Here is a 25,470-nt window from a genome sequence, read left to right as displayed (position 1 = left end):
ATGTATGGTGAGATCTTGTCACCCAATTATCCTCAGGTGTATCCCAATGATGTGCAGGAATCTTGGGAAATCAAGGTCCCTTCGGGATATGGCATTCGCCTTTATTTCACACATATGGATCTTGAACCATCACAGAACTGCGAATATGACTTTGTGAAGGTACTGTCCCTGTCCTCAAGTGAGAAAAAGACAAGAAGGCGGGTTAGAGCACAGAACAGCAAAGCTGTGTACAAAGCTCAGGGCTGGAAGAGGAGATAGACACATCCTTCATGTTCTGAGCTCCAAGAAGCCCAAATGACTGAGTGTATCTGCACTAGCAGTCACTAAATTGAGTTGAGTTTGCCTCATAACCACATGAGCATTGTCGGCCAACTGAGCGTCCCATCTATGCCTCTCTCCCCATGTTTCTCCTGTATTCATAGGAAAAGCCGCCTTAGCCATCACTGAAACCTCCCTATTGCAAGACATATTCTTAGCCAGTGAACTGTAGGTATAAAAGGACCATTTTCTTAGGGCACTGCTTTTCTGTTCCTGATATTATTCAGAATTAATCCATGAATGGATATAGATGATTTAATGCAATCAGAAATTGACTGGAAATTATGAAGATTAAAAACAATCAAGAGATCTGTGTATGGATAGTGGGCACTCAGATGAAGAGCTGTGGTCCGTTGCACCACAGTTTTCTATGACCTATGCGCCACAGATCTCTTAAAACTTAGAGACCCACTAGCTCTGCTCCATGATGTCCCACAAGGCACAAAAGATCAGGTATTTCCACACAAACAGACAGAAACAAGACCATCCTATCCCGCAATAGCTATGTGTGAAAAGGGGCAATAAGATCAGGTGCAGAAGGAGACCAGAGACCAGAAGGAGACCTTGGAGAAGGACCAAGGTGGGACAGTAGGATGGATGTGCTCTGCTGGGAGCTGTAATAACATGTGTCCTTTTGCAACAAACGGATGAACCTGTTAGACTGCTCTGCGGACCATCAGTGATTGGTTTTGCCATTTTGAACCACGGTGTTGATTTTTTGTACAAGTGGGCCTGAGGAAAGGACGTTAAGAGAGAACTTTCTGGATTAATTTATATCTGAGAAATTAAGACAGGTATTTCACAGCTGGGAAGTCAGTAGAAGGAAACACTACTCAAGCGTCTTACAAGTGTCACGAAACTGGTTTTCTAGGGGCTCTGTTCAGCTGTACCTTGGCTGGCTGTCCTCCACCCTCGGCCAGCTCGGTGGATGACACAGCAGCCTTGGTCCCTCCTGCTAGCTATGTGACATAGCTGTGCCCTGGGAGATCTACCTGAATGTTGTGAGAAATGTGTGCAATTTAGGAGCCTTTGGTTAGCCACCTATAAGCTGAAAGACTCAAGTGTTGGTAATTACACATATTCCAGTAATGAGATAAGACCTCTTTGCATTCCTCTGCAGATCCTGGTTGCTGACCATGTTGAAGGCGTGCTTTGTGGGCAGAAGAAACCTCGTGCCCCTGGCTCCTCGATTGTGGAGGAATTTCATGTCCCTTATAACGCCCTCACTATGAGGTTCCAATCAGACTTTTCCAATGAGGAGCATTTCACCGGTTTTGCGGCCTACTATGTTGCAGTGGGTAAGGTTAAAACAGACTCCTCTGAATCTCTGTAGTGTCCAGGCTAGCGGGGGAGGAAGGCTGAAAGAAGGGTTTTCCTTACAAGAATGCCTTCTTTAAAAGAGATCCCAGCAAACAGGACTGCTTTCCAGTATGGCCAGTATAAATGCTGTCTTAGAAATACCTTTTCCTTGTTGTCCACCAGTGTTTCCTTTACTTTCTCATCTTCCTCCTGCCCTTAGGGCCCTCTCCTAATCTTGGCTGATTCTTCTTTTCACAATTGCAGACTTGGACGAGTGCATGGATTTTGTGGAGGAACCTTGCAGTCATTACTGTAATAATTATATTGGAGGTTACTTCTGTACCTGTCCACCAGACTATTTCCTCTATGAGGATCAGAAAACATGTGGAGGTAAGATATCTACATGAGCTGTGGTCAACAACAAGAGTTAATTTAGGCCAAGTGAGATATTGTACATGGAAGACCTTCTCTATCAACCTTCTCAACCAGTTGTGACAGGTATATTTTGGGGAAAAAAAATCCCAGTGCAAATCTGAACTGGCAGTAGACCATGATTTTGGGCATTTCTGTTAATGTATTCTTAACATTCTTCTTTTTTGTGTCAAAAGAATGAAGAAACTACTAAACGACATTCTTTAAAGGCTGTGATGGAGACCCTTCTTAGCATACTGCTATCTGTGAATCTTTTCATGTCTGACAAAACAGGGCAGTTCAATGAAGACACAAAAATGGCCAAGGGGCTGCTTGGCTTGAATCAAAAAATTGCAAAGTCACAAATAGTGCATGTTGAAAGGAGTATGAGGACCTGAGCATGAGGGAAGGGGGCCTAAATCGCAGGTGGAAGGTAAAAAGAAAGGCCACTAGAAATTGAAGTCCCCGGCTAATTGGATAGAGAGTGGCCCTGGTTTCAGTTTCTTGGAAAGATGCAATGTTGTGACATGGTTAATGCGGGTGACTGGGGAGTCTGGAGATGTAGTGGAAGAGGGAAAGCTTGTCAGCTTCATATGTGGACCATTTCCTTTCTGAATCCTACCTGTGTTCCTTCCTTAATCCTAGTGAACTGCAGTGGAAATGTCTTCACTGAGCCATCAGGGGAGATTGCCAGTCCCAACTATCCCAACCAGTACCCAGAGAACTCGCGGTGTGAGTACCGAGTGGCTCTGAGGCCAGGCTACTTCGTGGCGTTGACCATACGCAGAGAGGACTTTGACGTGGAACCAGCCGACTCAAAAGGGAGTTGCCACGACAGCTTAACAGTAGGTGTGGGGCTTAGGGAGGGAGTCAAGATGCTCTGGATCTCCTCTCAGTCTCCTCATATTCTGAAGACCCTCTGACTGCTTAACTTTATTTTCAATTATGTTGCCTTTTGAAGTTCCTGGGAATACATTTGAATATGTGTATATTGAATATATATTTAAATATCTCTCTGAATAGTTTTGGTGTTTCTCATTTCTTCTTGTTTGTTATTTTCCCAGCTTGTCTCTGGAAAGCAGCGTTTTGGTCCCTATTGTGGCAGCAAATTCCCAGGTCCTCCTGAAATCAAAACTAGGAACAACGTTCTTGATATAATCTTCCAGACAGACCGCGCAGTACAGCACAAGGGCTGGAAAATACGCTACTATGGAGATCGTGAGTAAACACTTGGGAAAGCGTTCCCTCTGCTGCTGAGTTAGCGAGAGAGTTTGTCCCAGGTCAGATTCATGGTACAAGAGCATGTTAACATGTTCACAGCTGCTGATATTGAGTAAACAGAGGATGCCTGTTTACTGGGAAAATAATCACTGGGGAGAAAGAAGTTGGGAGCTGGAAGGAGAGAAAATCTTGAACCAGTTAATCACTGATTTCCACCTATCTCTTCAAAGCTGTAACTTGCCCCCCAAGTGTCATCCCCAACTCTGTTCTTGACCCAAAGAAGGACAGGTATATCTTCGAGGACAATGTGAAGGTGACCTGTGTAGAAGGCTACGAAATTGTGACGGTAAGTTACATAAAAAAGCATATATCCTCTCTGGCCCTCTCAGCAGCTTCCTGATGCCATTTGCCATCACGTGTCCTGAGCACCTTTGGGCACTCAAAGTTTTCACCACAGCTGTAGTAAGCAGAAACTTCTTCCAGCCACTGCAGCATTTTGAGGACCCTCTACTGCAGTGCCTGTGTCAGATATATTTCATGGCCAGGGACTTACGTGGATCATGTGTTCTTTTCCCCAGCAACGAGACAGCATCATGAGTTTTCACTCCAGCTGTCAGGACAACGGTGAATGGAGCAACTCCCATTTCAGCTGTGTTCGTAAGTGACCCGTCTCTGTGTTGTGGGAAGCCAACTGGAATGGAGCCTTTAGGGTCTGGATCCACTCTGTGTCCAGATTAGGAGAACGCTGAAGGACTGGGATGTGAGCTTGCTGAAGGGACAGAAGAATTGAGTGCTGTCTAGGGACCAGAGGAGCTGAGTGGTTCCCCATCATACAAAATGATCATATTGTTGGGTGAGGATGCCCCTTTGATCATATTTCATCGTTTTTGTTTCTTCTCTACAGCTGTGAACTGTGGTGTTCCCATTCCTATTGCCAATGCCCAAGCCGTATACGTCTCCGAACTTCATCAGCCTCTCTACAAAGCTGCTTTCCGGTATCAATGTGATGCACCTTACTATACCCTAAAAAACAAAGGGGATGGTAAGCATTGCCTCTGCTACACAAACATATCTCTTTGATCAAAGGCCTAAGAAATGGTACTGGCATTGTCATGGGGCTGGGATTATATCCCATCAGGGCAAGACTGGGAAAAAGTTCTTACTGGTGTGGGGTTTTAGGCAGTGGTTTTGTGTTGCCTTTGTGTTTCAGACACTCTAATAATGTCTGTACTTGGGCTGTTGACCTGAAATGCATTAGCAAGTCCTCTCTCCATTTGCCTGGAGTGTGAACCATGGAGATTTTTGTCACATCTAGCATAAGTTTCTGGTGGAGAAGTAAAGGACTCAAGAAATCTGTTAGATGAGGTGCCTCCAAAATAGGGGCAGAAGCACCCTGGTGGGGTTGTATACTTCCAGGGAGATCTCAGCAATGTTTACCAAGTTGTGCTTGCTTTGGAAATGAGAGGGTTAGTATCTTATACAGTAATGGTACTTACCCTGCCTCCATCTTGATTGTATCCTTATGGCACTCTTTTTTCTTTTGTTTTCCAAGCGATATATCAGTGCTCAGCCAGTGGAGAATGGGTCAACGAAGAGATGGGAACAAAGCTACCAACATGCGTCCCAGGTACTACCAAAAACTGTCTATATGTACACGTGGTGTATGAAGACCACTGCTTCTTTCGTCTTTCTGTTTTTAAACTGTTAAGCCTGAAAGCACAGTTGAGCCTTTCTATATTGTTTGAATCACATTGGACAGGGTATTTCTGAAAGCTGTGGGCCCCAAAGAAAGGTCAGATGAGGCAGCAGAAAGAAACTGGAAACAAAAGTGGGCAAAATGATAAGACATCTGGTATAACAGGACCTCTTCAAGTATCAGTGTGTGTTTCTGCACCAGTTTCTCCACCTTCAAGTGTGCACATTCTCAAGTTGTTCAGTGCTTTAGATCTCTGTCTGCATTGCAGGTAGCAAAAAGACGGACAGGTCAAAAGAGATGTCCGACAATGCTGGACCTTTCTGTCTTCGGTCCCTCCCAAGCTATATGGAGATCTGTAGCTTCTCTTCAAACCTCTCCTGGGGGTGGTGCCCAGCTGTCCACTGGGCACTACAGATGCAGCACTACAGAGAAAGGTCTTTCACTACGCTCACTGGAAGTCACAGCCTAAACCCTTAAGGTTTAATGTGTCCTTCAGTATTCAGCTACACTTACTGTGCCTGAAAGCTCAAGCAAGATCCCTGTCAAGGATCTTCTCATCCTCTCTTTGTGGACTTGGGAGACACTGAGGAGGGAAGTGCATGGCTACTACTCCTGCTCCTGACTGCTGGTAGTTATGGCTGGGTCTTAACTTCCAGCTGACAGAGAGAATTTTAAATTCCATGTATTTTGCACGCTATTCACTTACCCTTTTAGAGGAGGCAGCATGCCTAGGGCTGGTTGTACATGATGCCTGTTCACTGCTCCAAACCCCCGAATCCTCATTGGCAAAGTATAAGATCCAGATGAAGATGATTCAACCCTCTTAAGGGCCTGCTCAGCCAGTGACTTGGACTACACAATTGCCCACTGCAAAAAGCAAGTTGTAAGGTAAAGCTTAGGGAATTTACTACCCAAGAGGAGGTTACGGAGAATATGAAGCCAGACTCTTCTCAGCAGGCCACAGCAATAAAGGACAATGACAGGCAATGGGCACAAGTTGCAACAAAGGAAATTCTGAGTGTATTTAAGGAAAAATGCTCCCCCGGAGCACTGGAACTGTTGCCCAGAGAGGCTGGCTAATCACCACCCTTGGAGATGGTCAGAAGTTACCCGTTAAAGCCCCTGAGCAACCTGGCTTTGCAGTTCATTAGGAGGGAAGAGGGAAGGGCAGTTAGGGATGAACAGGTTGAACTAGAGACGTCAAAAAGGACCTTCCAGCCTAAATCTTTCTACAATTACGTGAAATTCTTTAACAAACTCTGCTTCATTTAAATTGGAAGCTACCTACTGGCTATAGTTCCTTAATCTCTGACCATATGACTAAGGGTTCAACGTAAACAAGGCAATGTGATAAGAAATCAATTTCCTAGCTATGTCAGAATAACCAGCCTTATTTATGCCCCTAGTGCTCACATTCTGCAAAACCTCATAGAACATTTTACTCAAAGAGCACGGAGCATCTCTGCACCCATAAGACCCACAGATAAGATCTCCATTAACCCACATTTTTACATACTAAAGGAACAGACAGGAAAAATGGTAAAACATCAGTGACAAACATGAATACTTAACCTGAGACTATTTGGAGTTCACCAAAAAAAAAAAAAAAAATCATTTCTAAGAACTTCAGCAAATATTTTTTCAAAGTCAATCCCTTCACCTACAGGACATAACTCATCAAAGGAAAAATGCTAACTAGAATGCAATTAAATTGTGAGCTTTGACATACCTGACACTGGCGGGGTGACAACTGCTTTCCAGAACAAGAATTTGAGAATGAGTGTTTTCAGCCTAAATTGAGTGTTGATAGTAGTTTTGCTTGAATTTTCTTTAATTTCTCTGTAAATACTAGTTGCAAGTTCTGTGACATAGAATATAAGCATAGGTTACTCAGAATAAAAAATGATTTAGAGGACACAAGAAGGAGGGGACTATGGGCTTTTTAGCAGTACCAAAGAACCCCCTATTTGTAACTGCTAATTCTCCCATCTGATTCCTCTTTTTTTCCATTCTTTCCAGTCTGTGGAGTGCCTAGTAATCCCATCCGAGAGAAAGCAAAGATTTTTGGAGGCACCCTTGCAGAAAAGGGCAACTTTCCTTGGCAGGTGTATTTCGATTACCCAAGAGGAGGTGGCGTACTCATCGCTGAAAGATGGGTAATGACTGCAGCTCATGTGCTGGAAGGATACGACAAGCCCAACATGTATGCTGGGGTAATCAATGTTGGTAGAGAATCTCTGTTCTGGGAGGCCAAGCACCTGATCGCAGAGGCTTCATTCATCCATCCTGGTTGGAAGAAGCAGCCTATAGAAACCAGGACCGATTTTGATAACGATATTGCACTTCTGAAGCTGAGGGATCCTGTGAAGATGGGCCCAAACATCTCACCCCTCTGTCTGCCTAGTAAATCACCTGAGTATGAGCTGCAAGAAGGGACTCTGGGCTACATTGCCGGCTGGGGCCAGAGAGAGAAAGGAAGACTGCCTATTTATCTTTGGAAGGCCCAGATTCCCGTGGTGGACATGGATAAGTGCCGATCTGTGAAACCAGAGGGCTCTGCTGATTCCAGTGCTTACAGATTCACTGACAATATGATCTGTGCTGGTGGTGACAAGGACAGCTGTAAGGGGGATAGTGGAGGAGCCTACGCTATCCCAGATCCTCTTGATGACAGACGGTACTATGTGGCCGGGCTGATCTCCTGGGGACCAAGATGTGGTACCTTTGGTCTTTACACCAAAGTAGTGCGTTATTTGGACTGGATTACAGAGACCATGAGCAAGCATGAGGATGAAGAAGCTTGGCAGGATTAGCTCTTTCTCCTTTCAGCACAGTCACCCTTTCTAAATGTGATGGTTACACCTTCAGGCTGGCTGTGATCTTGTTCACTCTGTGTTTGTAACAGGCCTACTCATTGTGTCTGTGCTGAGTGGAGAGTCAGCAGTATGTATCTGTTTCTCCCACTGTCATCTTGTCTGGGAAGGGAAATTCTCTTTCTTCCACTCATAGTAGCATAAGAGGAGGATGCTATTCTGGATAAAGAGGCTCCTTCTGCTTCCTTTCATTTTTTTCTATCCGATTTTTTCCCACTTGGAGAAGACCTAGCCATACCCCACCTTACAGGGAGATTTCAATGAAGACGAGAGAATAATTGTTGGTTCCCAGGGAAGGTTCAGAGCCTCGTTTCTCATTTATGTATTTCCTGTATTGTACAGACTATCTAACAGCATTAAAGAATGACCAAATTGCCTTTTGTGCGATGTGCTATTGTGTGTGTATTGCCTTTCTTCTCAGTCTAGACCTAGTTCTCCTTGACTCTCCCTAAATCAAGCATCTAGTCACATTTTGACCCACTACACTGCCAGCTTTTGTCAAGCTGTAACTTGTGCTACCTCACCTCTCTACCTGAGAGTCTTTATGAAGTTCTTCTGAGATGGCTGCATCTCATGGACCGACCATTACCAGCGAGGAGGACTTCAGACTTCTGAATCAAGCCGAGCAGAAGTGACATCTTCAAAATCCTTTCATTCACCTGTCCTCAGGGCTTTATTTTTCAAACTTTATTCTGTTAGATAAGAAATAAAGCTTGCTTGATCTAGGGAAGGTAGTGGTGTGGGAGAAGGTTACCTGGCGTGCGTTAGAGGTGTCTTCTCCTCCAGAAAGTCCTATATCACTCACAGATATCCTTCCATGAAGATGGTCAGGGAACTGGTGCAGATGGCACATGATGAAAGATGGAGGAAGCTGGGTTTGTTCAGCTTGAAAAGGAGGAAGCTAAGAGGGGGATCTAACTGCTGTATTCAGATACCTAGAGGAGGGCTGGAGAGTACACAGGGCAAGACTCTTCAGAAAGGTGAACAGCGACAGGACAAGAGACAATAGACACCAACTGCAATAAGGGAATTTCCAATTGGGGCTTTTTCCCAGGGTGTGGGTCAGCACTGGAACAAGAGCCAGAAAAGACTGGGGAATCTCTGTCCCTGGACATTTTCATAACCTGCCCAGGCAAGGCCCTGAAGCTCTGAAGTTAGTCTTGCTGTCGGCAGTGGCTTGGACTAGGGACCTCCTCTTCCAGCCTAAGCTTTTCTGAGAGTCTAGGAAATGGTGAAGAGGACATGTGCAGCTCTTGGGAGCTTTCATATAGATCCCTGCACTCTGCTCAAGCACCTTCAATTTTGTGTGACAAGCAACAGGTTGGGCTAGTAACCAAGGATCTTATACTACATTCCTGAGGAACTGTGACCCACAGGACCTTGAATGCTTTTCACTTTTATATCCATATGTGCCAACTTTAATCTAGTGTGAAGTTTTATAGTCATTCCTTCTTGTCGCTAAGTAGGTGGACTCATCTCAGCTTTCACCTTTTGGAGCACAAAGTCATAGAATCATAGAATTATAGAATGTCCTGAGTTGGAAGGGACCCACAAGGATCATCGAGTCCAACTCCTGTCCCTGCATAGGACAACCCCAGAATTCACACCATGTGTCTGAGGGCATTGTCCAAATGCTTCTTGACTGCCGTTAGGCTTGGCGCCATGACTGCCTCCCGGGGGAGCCTGTTCCAGTGCTCCACCACCCTCTGGGTGAAGAACCTTTTCCTAATGTCCAACCTAAACCTCCCCTGGCAGATCTTCCTGCCGCTCCCTCGGGTCCTATCATTGGTCATCAGGGAGAAGAGATCAGCGCCTGCCTCTCCTCTTCCTCTCGTGAGGAAGCTGCAGACCGCGATGAGGCCTCCCCTCCGTCTCCTCTTCTCCAGGCTGAACAGACCAAGTGCCTTCAGCTGCTCCTCGTACGCCTTCCCCTCTAAACCCTTCACCATCTTCATGGCTCTCCTCTGGACACTCTCTAGTAGCTTTGTATCCTTTTTGTACCGTGGCGCCCAAAACCACACACAGCACTCAAGATGAGGCCGCACCAGTGCAGAGCAGAGCGGGACAATCCCCTCCCTCGACCGGCTGGCAATGCAGCGCTTGATGCACCCCAGGACACTGTTGGCCCTCTTGGCTGCCAGGGCACACTGTTAGCTCATGTTCAACTTGCCATCAACCAGAACCACCAGATCCCTCTCCGCAGGGCTGCTCTCCAGCTTCTCGTTCCCCAGGCTGTATGTACATCCAGGGTTGCCCTGTCCCAGGTGCAATGGAAGCGTCCATCCCTGGTAACTAGTCCAGGCTGCAATCTTAGCCCATATTCCTCTTGTGCAAAGAAGTGACTATATACTGGCAAAAAAACAATAATGAGGCAGTGGTGCAACTGTACAATATTTTATAACTTCACAGTATATATTAGAATTTCATAAATCCTACAATATTTTACAACTTTACAGTATATATTAGAATTTCATAGATCCTAGAGACGTGCCCAGACATCTGGGGTAATCATGAGCAAAAGCCACAGGAAATCTTACAGGCTGCTACGTCTGGCTGTTAGGACGCTTCTGCTTTGGTACGTGATGGATACTTCAGCAGTAGAAATAGCTCAAAGTACAATTTGGGGAAAATTAATCCATTTTAAGTTCTGAAAAAGTGACCTTCAAACTAAGGTAAGACACTTCCTTAGCTTCTATGACCACAAAGCTACTCAGGCAAGCCGTGTCGCATGATTACTCACTAGCTCACTAATTAACTCCAATCTTTCTGGAAAAGGACAGGAAGACAAACTGCTGAAATCAATTCAGGGCAGCAGAGGAGAAGAGAAACAGAAATGCGGCTGAATGGTCCAGGAGTAGGAGACAAGAAAGACACTTATTTAGCTGGGATTGCTATTCCTAGGAGGGTCACAGATTCCTATAGGGATTTTGGGCAAATCATCTATTCTCCATGCCTCAGCTTCCCAAAGTTTCCTAGTCACCTGCAAAATGGGAGATTCTTTAAGATGGCTTCTCAGTAATTTTTCCCAGTTTTTATAAGGACTGAAAAGTTGGGTGTTTTGTTCTTCTTGTCACCTGTACTCACTGAGCATCCCAGAAATTCCCTGTTCTTCACCTGGAATACCCCCCAGTTTCATATGCCTCATTCTCCCTTCCCTCCCCCAGACCAGGGTTTATCCATTGCTCCTGTAGAACTGGACACCTTGTTTTTCCATGCTCTTGTTGCCTCTCATGCTCCCCTCTTGCCCATACAAATCAGAAAAATCAACAGAATTCTGACCCCTGGAGATCATGGATGAACTTACATCAGATGTGCAATCGCACAGATCACTCCCCAGGGTATATTATCTCAAAAGCAAATGAGAGATGCTGACACTTGAGAAGATCTGGAGCTGGATCTCACAGAAAACAGTGCGAGAAGGCAACTGTGACCTTACCTGCAGAGTTCCCCTGTTGAGCTCTTGCAGACCTCAGTTCTCTCAGTGAGTCACAAGAAAAAGGTAGGTTGTTCTGCAGTAGCAAACCTAGTCAAGAGACAACTCCAGAGAATGCCCACAACACAACAGAGGTCATCTTCTCTCTGAGCCAGCATCATTTTGGAGCTGCTGTCCTGCAGTCAGAGCTTTATTTCATATTAAAAAAAAAAAAAAAAAAAAAATTCTATCCTCAAATTCTGATCAGTGAAGGTTCCTGGGCTCTTTTCTCCATGAGATGGGTTGTTGGCTTCCCTGTCTTTTGAATGTGGCATCACACAGACAACTCATTTTTGCCTCCCTTGAAGCCACGTGGAGTTTCAGACTGGGTAAGCTAATGGTAGTTTTGTGACAGGTGAGCAACTGCCACATGCCATTGCAGACCTGGAAAGACTTTAGCAGTAGGTAAAGCAATCCCTATATAAAGTCCGTAAGTTGCTTTCAGTGATGGGGAATATTTCGTAGTTGTTAAAAACGAAGACAGAAAAACATAACACACCTGGTTTCTCCAGCAATGATTTTAATATTCATAGAATCTCACTGATGCCAATGGGCATACGCACACTGTACTCAGCAAAGCACCACGTCCTTCAGGAAAGTCTGCTGCCCTGCAACCTTCCCACACAATAGAGTACAAAAAGAGACTGCAGGAGCCTGATGATATCGCCAGCACTTCAAACAATACCATGTTTGCTGTCATGAGCTATTAAGGCTTCATCCAGTAATAAGATTTGGAAGAACTAGAACGTCCACAAAGGCGTCCCAGAAGCTGCCAATGGTACAGCAGCTCTGGTAAGTTTTGATGGTACCACCAAGAATTCATCAAACAGAATGGTGGCTTTCGGAAATGCTCATGATGAAGGTTACACGGTCTGCGTGTTTGAAAAGCCTTTGGGACATCATCAAAAGCTTTAGATATGATTTTCTGTGTCTGGAAATTTATATGCTAGCAGTGATCCTTCAGCTAGTAGGACAGCAACATTTAGAGCCTGTCCTCCCTTACTATCCCTTTGATCCAGTCCAGATAGTTGAGGATCTTGGTGTAGAAGCCATAACCTTCGGCACAGCCGATACCCCAAGAAACGATACCAGTAGCAACCCAGTGACCACTTTCTCTGTCTAACACCGCGAAGACACTCCCACTATCCCCCTGGCAGGTATCCCGTTTGACTGTGAGGAAGCCAGCACAGAACATGTTCTCAGAGAAGACCATAGGTATATCTCTCTTCTTACTGTCCAGCCAACTCTGACACTTCTCTCGAGCAACTGCTGGTAGGCTCACATACTTCAAATGATTTGAAATAAAGTTTTTTTCCACACCAAAGCCGCTCACGTAGCCCAGGTGCCCATCCATGTAGAACGTGGTGTTGGTAGTATCTGGGAGACAGATGGGCAGTACTGTAGGGCCCAGGGTTACTGCGTGTTTCAGCTCCAGCAGAGCTATGTCCCCATTGAAGTTGTACTCATCTTGAGGGTTGTAGTCTGGATGGATAAAGATCCTGCGTACAGGGTGGTTACCCAACTTGTGGAGCTCTTCTACCTTGGTGTGGCCAAGGAAAATGTTAGCCTCCTCTGCTAGCTGGTCCAGGCTTACATTGTTCCCTCCTGCCCCTTTGGGGAAGATGGTGTGGGCAGCGGTGAGGATCCAGCGATCGCCCAGGAGCGCACCACCGCCTCGTCCGTGGATGCCGGTCAGAGCCTGCCAAGGGAAATTGCCTCTCTTTGCTGACTTGCCGCCCAAGATCCGCTGGACTTCAGTAACAGGATTGACCGGCTTCCCACACACTGTGGAGAAATGCAAGGAGACCATGACACCCTCTGTTACCCTGCCTTGTCTCCCTCTTTCCTACACCATCACTGTTCGATTTCACCTTATTTTTGCCTTCCTGGATAGATTTCCCTGTCCTCCCTGATGCCGTTATCCTTACTCCCCTCCCTGCATGTTGTCCCAGCTTTGTACTGACTGTAAGCATGAATCAGTAAACACCAGACAAAGTCAGAGTTTTTTACTGACCTGGTAAGCAGGCAGGAATCCTCGCCTGGCCATCTTGATCTACCCAGGTTCCCTCAGGAGAGCAGGTGAATCTGTCTGTAAGATGAGAGGGAAGTGAATGAGACCCAGGCCTGCAGGCATAGGGTGGGAAGAAAGAATAGAATAAGAGAAGAGAATATTTTCAAGGGGTTCCTCTCTCCAAGGTGTCCCACATGCTGCATTCAGCCCTTCTATCCCAAAGGCACCCTTTCCCAGGAAAAGCCGCCTGTGGTACAGTCTGGAATGTCTCCATCTGGGGTAGCGTGTACATCTCGAAGCACCTCACTTCCAGGGGACCAGTAAAGCTCAGACACTGCTTCGGCAGAAGAAAAGCCTTAAGAGCCATCTGAGTGAGGTCTTAACTTCACTCAGACCACATGCTTACGGAGCACTGTTTGACCTTACTTAGTCCAAGGAAGGGAGAGAAGAAGCCATGGATTTTAGATTCAAGTTTCCGGTCTCTGTAGTTTGCACAGGGTAGGACAATGTAGTTTGTTCCAGAAACGGGAAAAAGATGAGTCCGTTACATGCTCAGTATCTATTTCTGAGGTTATATTGCAGGTCAGCTAACTCGCACGTCACTTCTCAACACAAACTCCACTACCTCCAACATTCTTGCTTTTCTTAGAAAGTTTGTGCTGGTCACTAAAAATAATTTATATACAATTTATCTTACACTGTATAAGTGCTTCCAAGAAAGCGTTTGCTGTTCTCTTTCAAAATTGACCAAATCACGAAGACTCCCCATCAGAATTTGGCTGGTGCTGATATTTTGATTTTTTTCTGATGGGATTGAGCTCTGACTCTTTATGAAGGAGTTAAACTCGGATGCAAGAATAATCCAATTCAACATTAGTACCAACTTAAAGAATTCCTTAGCTGCTTGCTCCTGGCCCCAGCGCTAGCGTGTCACCTCTCTTAGGCACGCTGCACAACTGTGCGTCCATGCAGGCAACCATATCCAGGAATTGATTCAGCTTAAAAATCGACATTTTTTGTGGAGGCTAAATGAGCAGTCAAGGCAAGGAAATCATTAACTCCTTATACTGTTCTTGTAACCAAAGCTCCTGTCTCATCACATCATGTCTCAGGTGCAAAAAGAAGGCACGTGAATGGTTTTGAACATTGCCTGAATTTTTCTGACCTGCTGCATAAGAATAGATTTTTCCGCATGTATGTTATTTAGCCCTTAGATGTCTCTGCTGCTGAACAATATTCCAAAGAGGTAAACAGCATTACAGTGGAGTGGAGTGTGAGCTTATTTATTTGCATCTGTAGCAACCTGGACTGGTGTGGTGAGGTTTCAGAATTTTGGTGATTCCCAGACACTGTGCCTCAAATCTCAGTGAAAGAATGAAATCCATTAGAGAAGAATAAGTCATGACTACGGCTGAGAGAATAAGACCTTCTGCAAAAGTTAAGGAGAGCGTGGAGGAGGGATGTGATGGACTCTGGGAATGAAACAGGGTGGGAATAGGCTGAGACAACGAGCCTCGGGAGCTATGCTGCAGAGGCAAGGAGAGGTTGGAGAGCCTTCACAGGAGGAAAGCATGAGCCCTAAGCCTGGGGAGCGGAGACAATTCTAATTGGAAATCTGAGAGGGCTTTTCACGTGCAGGTTTCAATGTCTGTGTGGGATTAGGACTCACCACCGCCTGTTCCGGTGACAATGTGATAATATGGCTCATTGCATCGGTATGTGATCACTGACTGGTAGTTGTTGTTCGCAGGTTTGTTAACATAGCTGAATGCCCCATTGGTCAGGTCTGTAGGGTTGCCACAGTTCACAACTACAAAAAAAAAAAAAAAAAAAAAAAAAAAAAGAGATGAGTCAAAGACAGCCTTGCTGCCTGCAGGCTTAGGCTTGACTTGGATTGTGGCCATGATGTGAAGGATCAGTTAGTACAGCGGGCAGAGAGAAGTTGTTCCAAAATGGATTCCAGACTGGGATCTTTTGCTTTTAGATGTTACATTATAGCAAATTTTTAGTGATATTTTATGCGTTTTTGTAAGGGAGGAAAAACATTTAAGTTTTTGCAAGCAGAAAAACGTAATGAAAGTCAACAGTGGACCTCCACAGGTCCTTCCAGCCAGCATATCCATGAGCCTATGGCCACAGATAAATTGAGGCATAGAGGCTGAACTCCCCATGTTCTTGGAGGGGGAAAGCCACGGCAGGGGCCACGATCCCCATTCTCAGATTACTCACTTTCACAGCGGGGCATGGATTGATGCCACGTCCCATCAGCCTGGCAGACAGCCGTGAAGGACATCAGCTTTCGGTTGCCCTGCATGGGAGAGAAAAACATCTCTGTTGGTTGTACTAAGCCTTACATTCCCTTCCCCACATTAAAATAGTATTCTCTTTGCCCATCTTCTCACTGCTGTCCAATGGTTGCCCCTCTGCAAGCTGTTCCCGTTGCTGTCCTCTCCCTTTGCTGCCTTCCCTCTATCCTGTGTTTGCCGCACAGGCTACGAATTCTTCATAGCAGGCCAAGATAGCAGCAGCCAGCAACCACAAAACTGTGACAAGTCTGGGGCACTACCCAAGTCCTGGCAATAGGATGGCAAGGGAGGCAGGTAACATCTTCTGCTTCAAGTCTGATTTCACATCCTTCCAAAGAGATATTCTTGTTTGGCAATGTTTCCTGGGATCTTTGTCTCTTATCTTCTACCAGGACTTTGTGAAGCAGTAACTGCATAAGGAAGGCAGCTAGGAAAGGAGAAACCACTGGGAGAAAGCCGACAGAAGCAAAGAAGAAACAGAAATTGCAAGAGGTTGCCACGAGTGAAATCTCCAAAGGAAGTTTTACTGAAAGGTGAGACTTACACAAACTGAAGAGAAGCCAGAATATGGCTAAAGGGAGTGGAAAAAGGATCTCACCTCCATCAGGTTATACCCAGTCTTGCAGCTGACAACGAAATAGTCCTGAAATTGATACACAGGCTGCAGGTTTCTGATGACGGTAAACTGATCCCGTGGGACAGGCTGTGGGCACCGTATTTCTGTTGGAGAATGGGACAGAGTAAGTTGGTATTAACAAATGGTGTAGATAGGCTGTAGCAGCCTCTGGGGAAGAAATGTCTTACTCTCCGAGGTGTAGTGGATCTTCCAGCCACGGCTGAACCCTGACTCATCGGTGAGGAAGAGTATGTCCACCTCATTGCTGTTGGTTTCAATGCTACCAGGCGACTCCTTGCCACAGTATTCACCGATCTCTCTCCCTCGTACTTGGATCTGATGAGGAAAACGTGTATCACAGGGACAGAAACACGCACGCCTCTCTGCCCCAGCGTCCCTCTTTCAATCCAGACCAAGTGTGCCACAGTGCCTACGATGGTGAACAGGGCTGGTTGTCTGACCCACCTTTGCTGTTGTCTGTACCGACAGATCAGAGCAAAGGGCTGACCTACCACAACCTCTGCTTCTCCCTTATCATGGGAATCAGAGCCATCAACCCCTTCAAATCCTGAGATTAAATCAAAGGGAGATAAAACTGGAAGAAGGATGATTTTTTTGGTTCCGCTCACAGGGGCCTGTGACCCAGAGCTTCTGACCTCAGGATAATGGTAATTAAGCACATTGAGGGAGGGACAAGGGAAGAGCTCAGTCCTTCACGCTGGGGCATTCTCCTTGTACTGATCCCATATTTCTCATCTAAATAGTCGTGTCCCCACAATTTCTGTCGGGGTCTGGCAGCAGGGTTGGAAGCAGAGTTTGCTAATCTCTCGTACCTTGAGCTGGTCATAAGGACAGCGGACTTGCTGGTGTTCGTCAATCTCAAAGGGTTCCAAGAACTTGAGGTTGACAGACAGGCCCTTTTGCAGACGGATGCTGTAGTTACAGCGGAGGTCTTCAGGATAGGGCTGGGGGTACTCAGGGCTGCTCAGGTACCCAGACGCCTCTGTGAACAACTCACTGCTGCACTCCACTGGTGTAGAGGAAGAAAGTAGAGGTCACATTGTGGAGCTGTGTCTTCTGCAGCCCCGTCAACTGCTCCCTAAGTCACTTCTCCCACCCCTCCTGGCTGAAGGGCTCCTTCCCTGGAGCCCTCTGTTCTTTCAAAATTTCAATTTACCTTTGCAGGAGTGGTGGTCACTCTGAAGCCGGTAGCCAGTCCGGCAAGAACAGAAGTAGCCACCCACATAGTTGTGGCAGAAGTGCTGGCACCGAGGCCCTTCCTCTTTCTCAGCAGCATTGTTAGGGTCACATTCATCAAGATCTGAAGACACAGGAGATGCAGGGACAAGGGGAGGAAAGTATTAAACCTCTCTGCTGTACACTGAGAGTACATAGAGAGCCACATCCTTGCTTACAGCTTCTCTTTATTTGCCTGAGAAAGAGGAAGATCGGGTGGAGCCACACAGGCTTCTGCCTGCATGCTGAGGGTATTGCCTACTCACCCACAGCTTGGTAATAAGCCAGGAAGCCCCTGTAGGGAATCACCGTGCCATTGTCTTCATTGGAGAAATCTGAGTGAAACGCCAGGTGCATCCTATTCCCCTTAGATACAAACTCCTTTCTTCCTGGGTGATTGCCCGTGGTTGACCCAAGCCGGCCACAGTATCGGCCCAAGTTCTTCTTGTCTGCTTTGATCTGTCAAGGTTAAGGAGAAATCACTGTAGCCTCATAAGATTCAATCGGCTCCGTGCATCGCTATTACCCAGCCATGAGTTGCTCCCACCCATTTCTATCTTTAACTCCTTCCCTTTCCTTTGCGGGAAGTATGAGAGGAGGCCTGGTGAACGAAGAGCCACTGCGTGTGGTGGCCACTAGATTCCCATCTCCAGCCGCCCCTTGGCCCAGGTATCTATGCACATACCTTAACATAGTCATAGAAGCAGGATTCAGATGGCTCCAGGTCAAAATATCTGAAGGTCAGCTTCACCACATAGCCTTCTGGGACGTGGATATCCCAAATGCTGATGTTATTGTTGGGATATGGCTTGGGATAACCGGGGGATCTGATCTCCCCAAAAAGCTTTCTTGGGACTGGACTGGAACTGATGGCTCCAAAAAAGAGGAAGGCTCCCAGGAGAAAAGGAACGTGCCTGTGAACATGACAAGTAAACTATGACATTGCAGAAAATCAGGTCATCCAAAATCAGGGGAGACTTGACTTGGGCTCCATCTCATGGAATCCAAACACGGGAGGCCTCGTTGCAGGTCCAGCTACTGGCTTGGATCACTCAGGAACAAGGAGGACAGCTGAAATGAAGACACCAGCACTACCCAGGTTCCAGCAAGGCACTGTGACCCAGCCAAAGAGCTTCATCAACCCAGGAAGCCGTTTGAAGGAGCGCGGATGAATTCCCTGCTTGTTCCCAGCAGTCGTGGGGCTGGGTCCCTTAGAAGCAGTGGAAGCTTGGCTCCCTTTGGCTCTGGGCCAGCGGGTCATTTCTGTTTATTGCTAGCTTAGGATCTCTGCCCGGTTCATTTGGTGAGGGTCTGAAGAGCTGAAGCTCAGCTTGCTGAGGAGCAATCCCGCAGTGCCTCCCTCCTGGGCAGCCCTCCACCCTCTTGTGCCTCAACCCCTCTCCTCCAAGAGTTGGCCTTCATTTTTTTCTTTTTATTTTCCCTTCATTCTACAGATCGTTCCCCTCTGGGGAACGGAACTACCAGTGCTCCTCCAAAACAAGCTCACCGCCCAGATCTCATGAAAACATCAGCCAGAAAGATCCTTCTTCCTCAACCCCAGGCGCTAGCAAAGCTTTACCGGAGGGACAGAGCCCGAGTTTAGCCCCTTGGACCTCTTCTCCTCCCTGGAAGGGTCCAACCCTCCCGTTCCCTCCCCGCAGAGATGTGGCTGGCCCCCTCCCCTCCCCGCTTGCCCCCACTCACAGGTCCATGGGCTCGCCCGCCCCGCAGGCAGCCCTGCCGGTAGCCCTGCCCGTCCTCCCCGCTGCCCCGGCCCGGAGCTCCGGTTAGCGGGAAGCCCGGGGACCGGTCAGGGAGGTGGGGAGAAGCAGAGGGAGGGGAGATCAAGGCCGATTACAACCAGCCTGGCACCGGACCAGGCTCCCGCAGCCCGGTCCCTGCTGCCCTCTGCTGCCGAGCTCCCCGGCCGTGCAAGCAGGGACCCCGGGGAGGGCTTTTTTTTGGGGGGGTGGCTGTCACATCCCAGCCAGGCAGAGCCCATCCGTCTCTTCTGGGCGAGAAGGCAGGCAAACCATTGCTAGAGACCTTTCCTAGGGTTTGGTCTGCAATCCAGCAGCGGCTCTGAGTCTGTTCCCCCCAAAGATGTCCTCCGAGGAGGTCTCCTCCGCTCCCTCGGGGCGGTTTTCTGGTGTAGGAAGATGACCAGAAATTTCAGTCTTAACAAATTCAATTTAAAAAAAAAAAAAAAAAATCAAACCCGCAAAAAAGTCAAGTTTTCTCTGTCCTGGCACGAGTGCTTCAGAGGTTTTTTTGGAAACTGGGAGCTTCTTCAGGGAAAGCAAGAAACCTCAGACATTTCAGTTAAAGAGATACTAAGAAAAATGAACAAACCTGTAGGATTAAAAGCGTTCTGAGAAGAAGTCCCTTTTCGAGGACCCTTCTTGCTGTTTGTTCTGCGAGCATTTTTAGGACAAACAAGACAGATAGCTAAGGCCTTCAGTATTTAATGGGGAAATGAGAAAAGAGAGCAACTTCCCAACACATTTCAGGCTTTTATCAACGTAGTGCCCAAGACATATATTGTGTGCCACCAACTTCGCGAAGTTTAACATTTCTTGGCTTAGGCGTAAGAGGTAAAACACCATTTTAGTGTTTCCCCTTAGAATTATGGGTGGCTTCAGAGAAATTAGCGAGTTTCTTGCATTGAAATCATAGGAAATAACTCACAGCTACAAAAATATGTTGAATGAAGATGAATATAGTGTTAAACAGAATGAAGAAGCATCTTTGGGATATTTATGGAAGTGTACTAGAGAACCTGCTCATCAAATGTCTTTGAATTATTATCTGAAAAAGATCACATAAACATGTAATTAGTGCCTCTGTAATAACACCATACGGCCCCACACATCAGAATTAAGATTAAGCAGGGGACGTTGCCCCACTAATTCCTGATGTCCACATATCTCCTCTGCACGATGAACATACTTGGGCTCACCGCCGTGCCGCGCCGGAGCAGGTTCTGCCGGCTTACTGTCCCACCAGAAGGGAAGCTTCTACCCAGCAACCACATCTGGAAAGTAGCTGGGAAGCACTGGAAACTACTCGGAGAGTTATGAACAGGTCACCGGTGGGAAGAGTCTTCCCTGGCAAAGCATGGAGAGACAGAGGTGCTTGAGGATCATTTGTTAGGAAGTACTTCTCCCCAGTAACAAGCGATGGGATGAGAGGGCACGGCCTCAAGCTGCGCCAGGGCAGGTTTGGGTTGGGTATTGGGAAAAACTTCTTCACTGAAAGAGTAGTCAGGCCCTGGCCCAGGCTGCCCAGGGAAGGGGTTGAGTCCCCATCCCTGGAGGGGTTTAAAAGCCGGGGAGATGTGGTGCTTAGCGACACGGTTTAGTGGTGGCCTTGGCAGTGCTGGGTTAACGGTTGGACTTGATGATCTTAAGGGTCTTTTCCAACCTTAATGATTCTATGAAGCTGACCATTTCAGTGTGTTCTTGACAAGGAATCTTCTATCAGAGGGCACCCCTGGGAGTTCCCCATGGCACTTTCAAGGCACATCTCCCATGTCTTCATTTCCCCCACCCCTCCACCCTGAGAACACCATCTGGGCTACTAGGAGACTACTTCAGCTGGTAAAGCAAGGGTGGTTAGCTGGGGTTATGCCTAACTGGAGCAGCCCAACTCTAATACTGTGTCCCATAGACCACCTGATTTGGATAATACAGCTATGCCCTCGGTCCTGCTCCAGCGCTCCCACTGGTGGCGTTCCCCTTCAGATGCTCTGTGCAATCCTCGTTATGTCAAGTTCGAGCCAGGAAATAACTGGTACCTTTTTTCTTGTTGGGGGGCTGTCTGTGCCTTTCTTCGCTTGAGGGCAGAAAACATGCAGGACCACAGAACGCCAGAACTAAGCGCCTGTTTGCTGCCTGCTTGGCTCAGCTGGGTTACAAGAGGACTGGCAAATAAATCCAGACAATATCAGAGCAAAGTAAAGAAACTGCAGATCTTCAGCGCGGTCAAAGATGCCAACATCCTCTCATGGAGAGAGACTCCTGCTTTGAATACAGTGTGTTGCAGGAGGTCCTTGGGAAGAAACCTTCTCTACAGCCTCAGAAGCCAGGAGATCACCCTCTGATGTGCAGAGCCTCTCATCCACTGAGAAGGAGAAGATGAATTGGATACTTTATCCTCAAACCTGAAGCAAGGAGGATAGAGAAATACCTCTGTTGGTCCTCCTACAGCTACACCACCTACCCTACCGCACACCAGGGCCACAGACCCAGGCTCACCTGTAGACACCGAGCTGCCGTCTCAGGCCACTCTGCCTTCAAGCCCTTGCTTTGACCACCCACCACAGCCTTTTGTGGCCACTCTGCCACTAGCCATAGGGCTTGGGCTTGACGCAGCCAGGCCTGTGCTATCCAATGGCTTACCACTCAGGCAAATCATGCCACTCCTGCAGCTCTGGCTGATATGGAGAAGATGACCTACACCAAAAGAAGGCTCAGGACTCTAAGAGTGGCTCTTCCCCCTGGTGTGAGATGGTGAGGAGCAGCGTCATCTTGGTAGCCTGTTTCTGTGTCTTCTAAATCAAGGAGCAAAGCCAAGCATAACACCCCAGGAGGGATGTGGTCCTGCAGCACTAGCCGCTCCGCAAGGGGCAAGAACAAAGGCCGTGTCCTCCCAGTATCGCACCTTATCCCTGCCTTACGCTCGCATCCTCACCTCCCACAGTCTCAGCGATACAGTACGGTTGTGCAAAGTCACCGTCTGACTTCGGCATCACACCTATAGCATGATTACAAAAGTAAAAACAGTGAATTACTAGTGCTGGCAGTTACTAACTGAAGCCCCAGAACAGGTTGGAATAATCTCCCTTATGATTATTAGGAGTGTGGACCACATCAAGTGGCTACAATTCCTATCTATGGTTCTGGCACAATCAGATGTTTCCTAAAGACGAGAGGCTGTCACGGATATACGATGGCTGGCAACCAGTCAGAAGGAATCCGCTCAGCATATCACCTCACAGGCTCGCACGACAATTATGTGGATGGCTGGCACGCCAGTGGAAGAGTCTGGGTAACGACCTGAAGGCAATAGCTGTCTACCATCAAACCGGGATGTAGGCTCAGAAAATGGAAGTTTGTGCCAGCTTTTGGTGCAGGGCCTGAAATGAGTTGATTAGGTGTTGATCACACCATCTGGAAGTTATCAGTCTGGACATGGGGACGTGAGCTTGGTGTTGGGGATCAGAAGCAAAGGGCTCTCATTGCATGGAGGAGTACGAAGAAGGCAACAGTTGAGGCAGCTTCAGCTGCTGTCAGTCAAAGCTTTGCCTTTTGCAACCTCATGATACAACAAAGATGATGTAGAGGCTCCTTATGATAGAAGGAATGATGGGTTGTGGAGCGCTGCATAGAGCAGATAAATGACACGCCGGATGGCACGGCCATGATTGCTCGTTGGATTTGATCGTGTTCCACCCCACGGTGCCCTTGCGCTGTGGGTATTGACGGGGTGCTGCAGCCTGGGATGTCGTATTGGGTTTGCCTGGCAAGGTTTTGGTAGCGGGGGGGCTACAGGGGTGGCTTCTGTGAGAAGCTGCTGGAAGCTTCCCCTACGCCCGATAGAGCCAATGCCAGCCAGCTCCAAGATGGACCCGCCGCTGGCCAAGGCCGAGCCCATCAGCGACGGTGGTAGCGCCGCTGGGATAACGTATTTAAGGAGAGGAAAAAAAAAACCCAAACTTGTGCAATTGCAGCTGGAGAGAGGAGCGAGAATATGTGAGAGGAACAACTCTGCAGACACCAAGATCAGTGGAGAAGGAGGGGCAGGAGGTGCTCCAGACGCCGGAGCAGAGATTCCCCTGCAGCCCGTGGTGAAGCCCATGGTGAGGCAGGCTGTGCCCCTGCAGCCCATGGAGGTCCACAGTGGAGCAGAGATTCCCCTGCAGCCCGTGGTGAAGCTCATGGCGAGGCAGGCTGTGCCCCTGCAGCCCATGGAGGTCCACAGTGGAGCAGAGATCCACCTGCAGCCCATGGTGAAGCCCATGGTGAGGCAGGCTGTCCCCCTGCAGCCCATGGAGGTCCACAGTGGAGCAGAGATCCACCTGCAGCCCCTGGAGGACCCCACGCCAGAGCAGGGGGATGCCCGAAGGAGGCTGTGACCCCGTGGGAAGCCCGTGCTGGAGCAGGCTCCTGGCAGGAGCTGTGGCCCTGTGGAGAGAGGAGCCCAGGCTGGAGCAGGTTTGCTGGCAGGACTGGTGACCCCACAGGGGACCCACGCTGGAGCAGTCTGTTCCTGAAGGACTGCACCCGTGGGAGGGACCCACGCTGGAGCAGTTCGTGAAGAAGCCCATGGGAAGGACTCACATTGGAGAAGTTCATGGAGGACTGTCTGCCGCGGGAGGGACCCCACGCTGGAGCAGGGAAGAGTGTGAGGAGTCCTCCCCTGAGGAGGAAGGAGCAGCAGAGACGGCGTGTGATGGACTGACCCCAACCCCCATTCCCCGTCCCCCTGCGCCGCCGGCGAGGAGGAGGTGGAGAAAATCAGGAGTAAAGTTAAGCCCGGGAAGAAGGGAGGGGTGGGGGGGAGGTGTTTTAAGATTTAGTTTTTACTTTCTCATTACCTTACTCCGATTTGATTGGTAATAAACTAATTTCCCCGTGTCGAGCCTGTTTTGCCCATGACGGGAATTGCTGAGTGACCTCTCCCTGTCCTTATCTCGACCCACGAGCCTTTCGTCCTATTTTCTCTCCCCCGTCCAGCTGAGGAGGGGAGCGACACAGCGGCTTTGGTGGGCACCTGGCCTCCAGCCAAGGTCAGCCCACCACAGATGCCCTCAGAGATAACCTTGAAGAGCCAGAGGCTGGCATCGTAGGTGCAGCTGCAGCTCCCCGACCCCTTGCTTATCTCGCTCTGAAGTAATGCTTTTCTCATGGCACTCATCTTCGCACTTCCCTGAAAAGCAGCTCTTTGGCAACTACTACTTTTTAGATGACCTGCTGGAGGAAAAAATTGCATTTTCTCAGCTTGAAAAGGGCCTGTTATTTTCAAAATCTGCCAACCGCTTGGTCCTCCGTGATGCTACGCATTTCTGTGTACCCTGCCCTTCAACATTTTGTTGGGGGGCAACCACAAGCATCCTTCAGAAATAACTGCCCGCGGGCTCGTCCACCTCCCATCAAGCGTCTTCGTTAAAGGACACCTCTGTCTTTGGCACTGGTCTGGGTTTTCAGGGGATCTCACCTCCTTTGGTCTCCGATTGCAGAGAGGAGCTGTGGACCAGGGGAGCTCTGATGGCCATGGGGAACGCCAGGAGTGCTGGGACTGGAGGCGGTGGCCACGGTTTCTTACACCCGGAGGAGAACCCGAGCCTTCCTCACCCTCGGGACCTTCTCAGGAGCACAGTGAACCCGGGGCTCCTTCCCTTGCCCCAGCCCTCGGATTTCACACCATTCCATGAAAATCCTCGACTCCGAAGGACAAGTTTTCTACCCACCCCGCTCGAGGATCCCGGGTCCCTGCGAAGAACCTGGCGTCCCCGGGGGACAGGCTGGTTGGTGGTGGCTGCAGAAGAAGGGGCAGCCTCTCCCACCCCCTTGCCCGCTCGGGCATCAACCCCTGCCCCCCCGGGCTTCGGCCTCCGGTTGGGGGGAGGCCGGGCCCGGCCCTGGGGCAGCCCCCGCCCCGCTCCTCCCCGTCCCGCTCTTATTCTGAAAGGAGCCTCCGTGCCGCCGGCGGCCCCTCGCCCTCCCCGCCCCGGCCGCCTCCTCTGCCCGCCTCCCCTTCCGCGGCCCCGGGAGGTCCCGGCCCGCCCCGGCCGCCGCTGGGCCGGAGGCGAGGGAGAAGAAACCACGCTGCGACGGGGTCGGGGAGGCTCGGGTCTTGTTTCGTTTTCAATCCGGGGCAGTTTGCACTCGGGGGGTCCCGTCCCCGGAGGAGCGGGGGGGTCCCGTCCCGGGGGGTCCCGTCCCGGGGGAGCCGGGGGGGTCCCATCCCGGGGGGTCCCGTCCCGGGGGGACCCGTCCCGGGGGAGCGG

The 25,470-nt window shown here is 48.7% G+C and overlaps 2 protein-coding genes across 2 annotated transcripts; one reads left to right on the top strand and one right to left on the bottom strand.

Moving 5' to 3' along the window:
- On the top strand, positions 1–8,061 carry C1S (complement C1s; the record flags this gene model as incomplete). The annotated part of the gene is made up of 10 exons (XM_082304919.1): positions 1–159; positions 1,439–1,616; positions 1,882–2,007; positions 2,674–2,873; positions 3,093–3,246; positions 3,480–3,595; positions 3,828–3,906; positions 4,154–4,291; positions 4,802–4,876; positions 6,965–8,061. The coding sequence occupies 10 exons, from the start codon at positions 1–3 to the stop codon at positions 7,756–7,758; spliced, it is 2,019 nt and encodes a 672-aa protein (XP_082161045.1). The 3' UTR covers positions 7,759–8,061.
- A 3,937-nt stretch (positions 8,062–11,998) lies between these two features.
- C1R (complement C1r) lies at positions 11,999–19,171 on the bottom strand (the record flags this gene model as incomplete). Its single annotated transcript, XM_082336748.1, has 11 exons — positions 11,999–13,075; positions 13,305–13,379; positions 14,971–15,111; positions 15,531–15,609; positions 16,206–16,327; positions 16,412–16,559; positions 17,057–17,253; positions 17,401–17,544; positions 17,726–17,918; positions 18,145–18,373; positions 19,164–19,171. 11 exons carry the CDS (start codon positions 19,169–19,171, stop codon positions 12,273–12,275), a joined length of 2,139 nt encoding a protein of 712 aa, XP_082192874.1. The 3' UTR covers positions 11,999–12,272.
- Positions 19,172–25,470: the final 6,299 nt, after the last annotated feature.

This window comes from Platalea leucorodia, assembly GCF_965183815.1.
Source record: "Platalea leucorodia genome assembly, chromosome: 2".
NCBI lineage: Eukaryota > Metazoa > Chordata > Aves > Pelecaniformes > Threskiornithidae > Platalea > Platalea leucorodia.
This window is presented reverse-complemented; position numbering and strand designations above follow the sequence as displayed.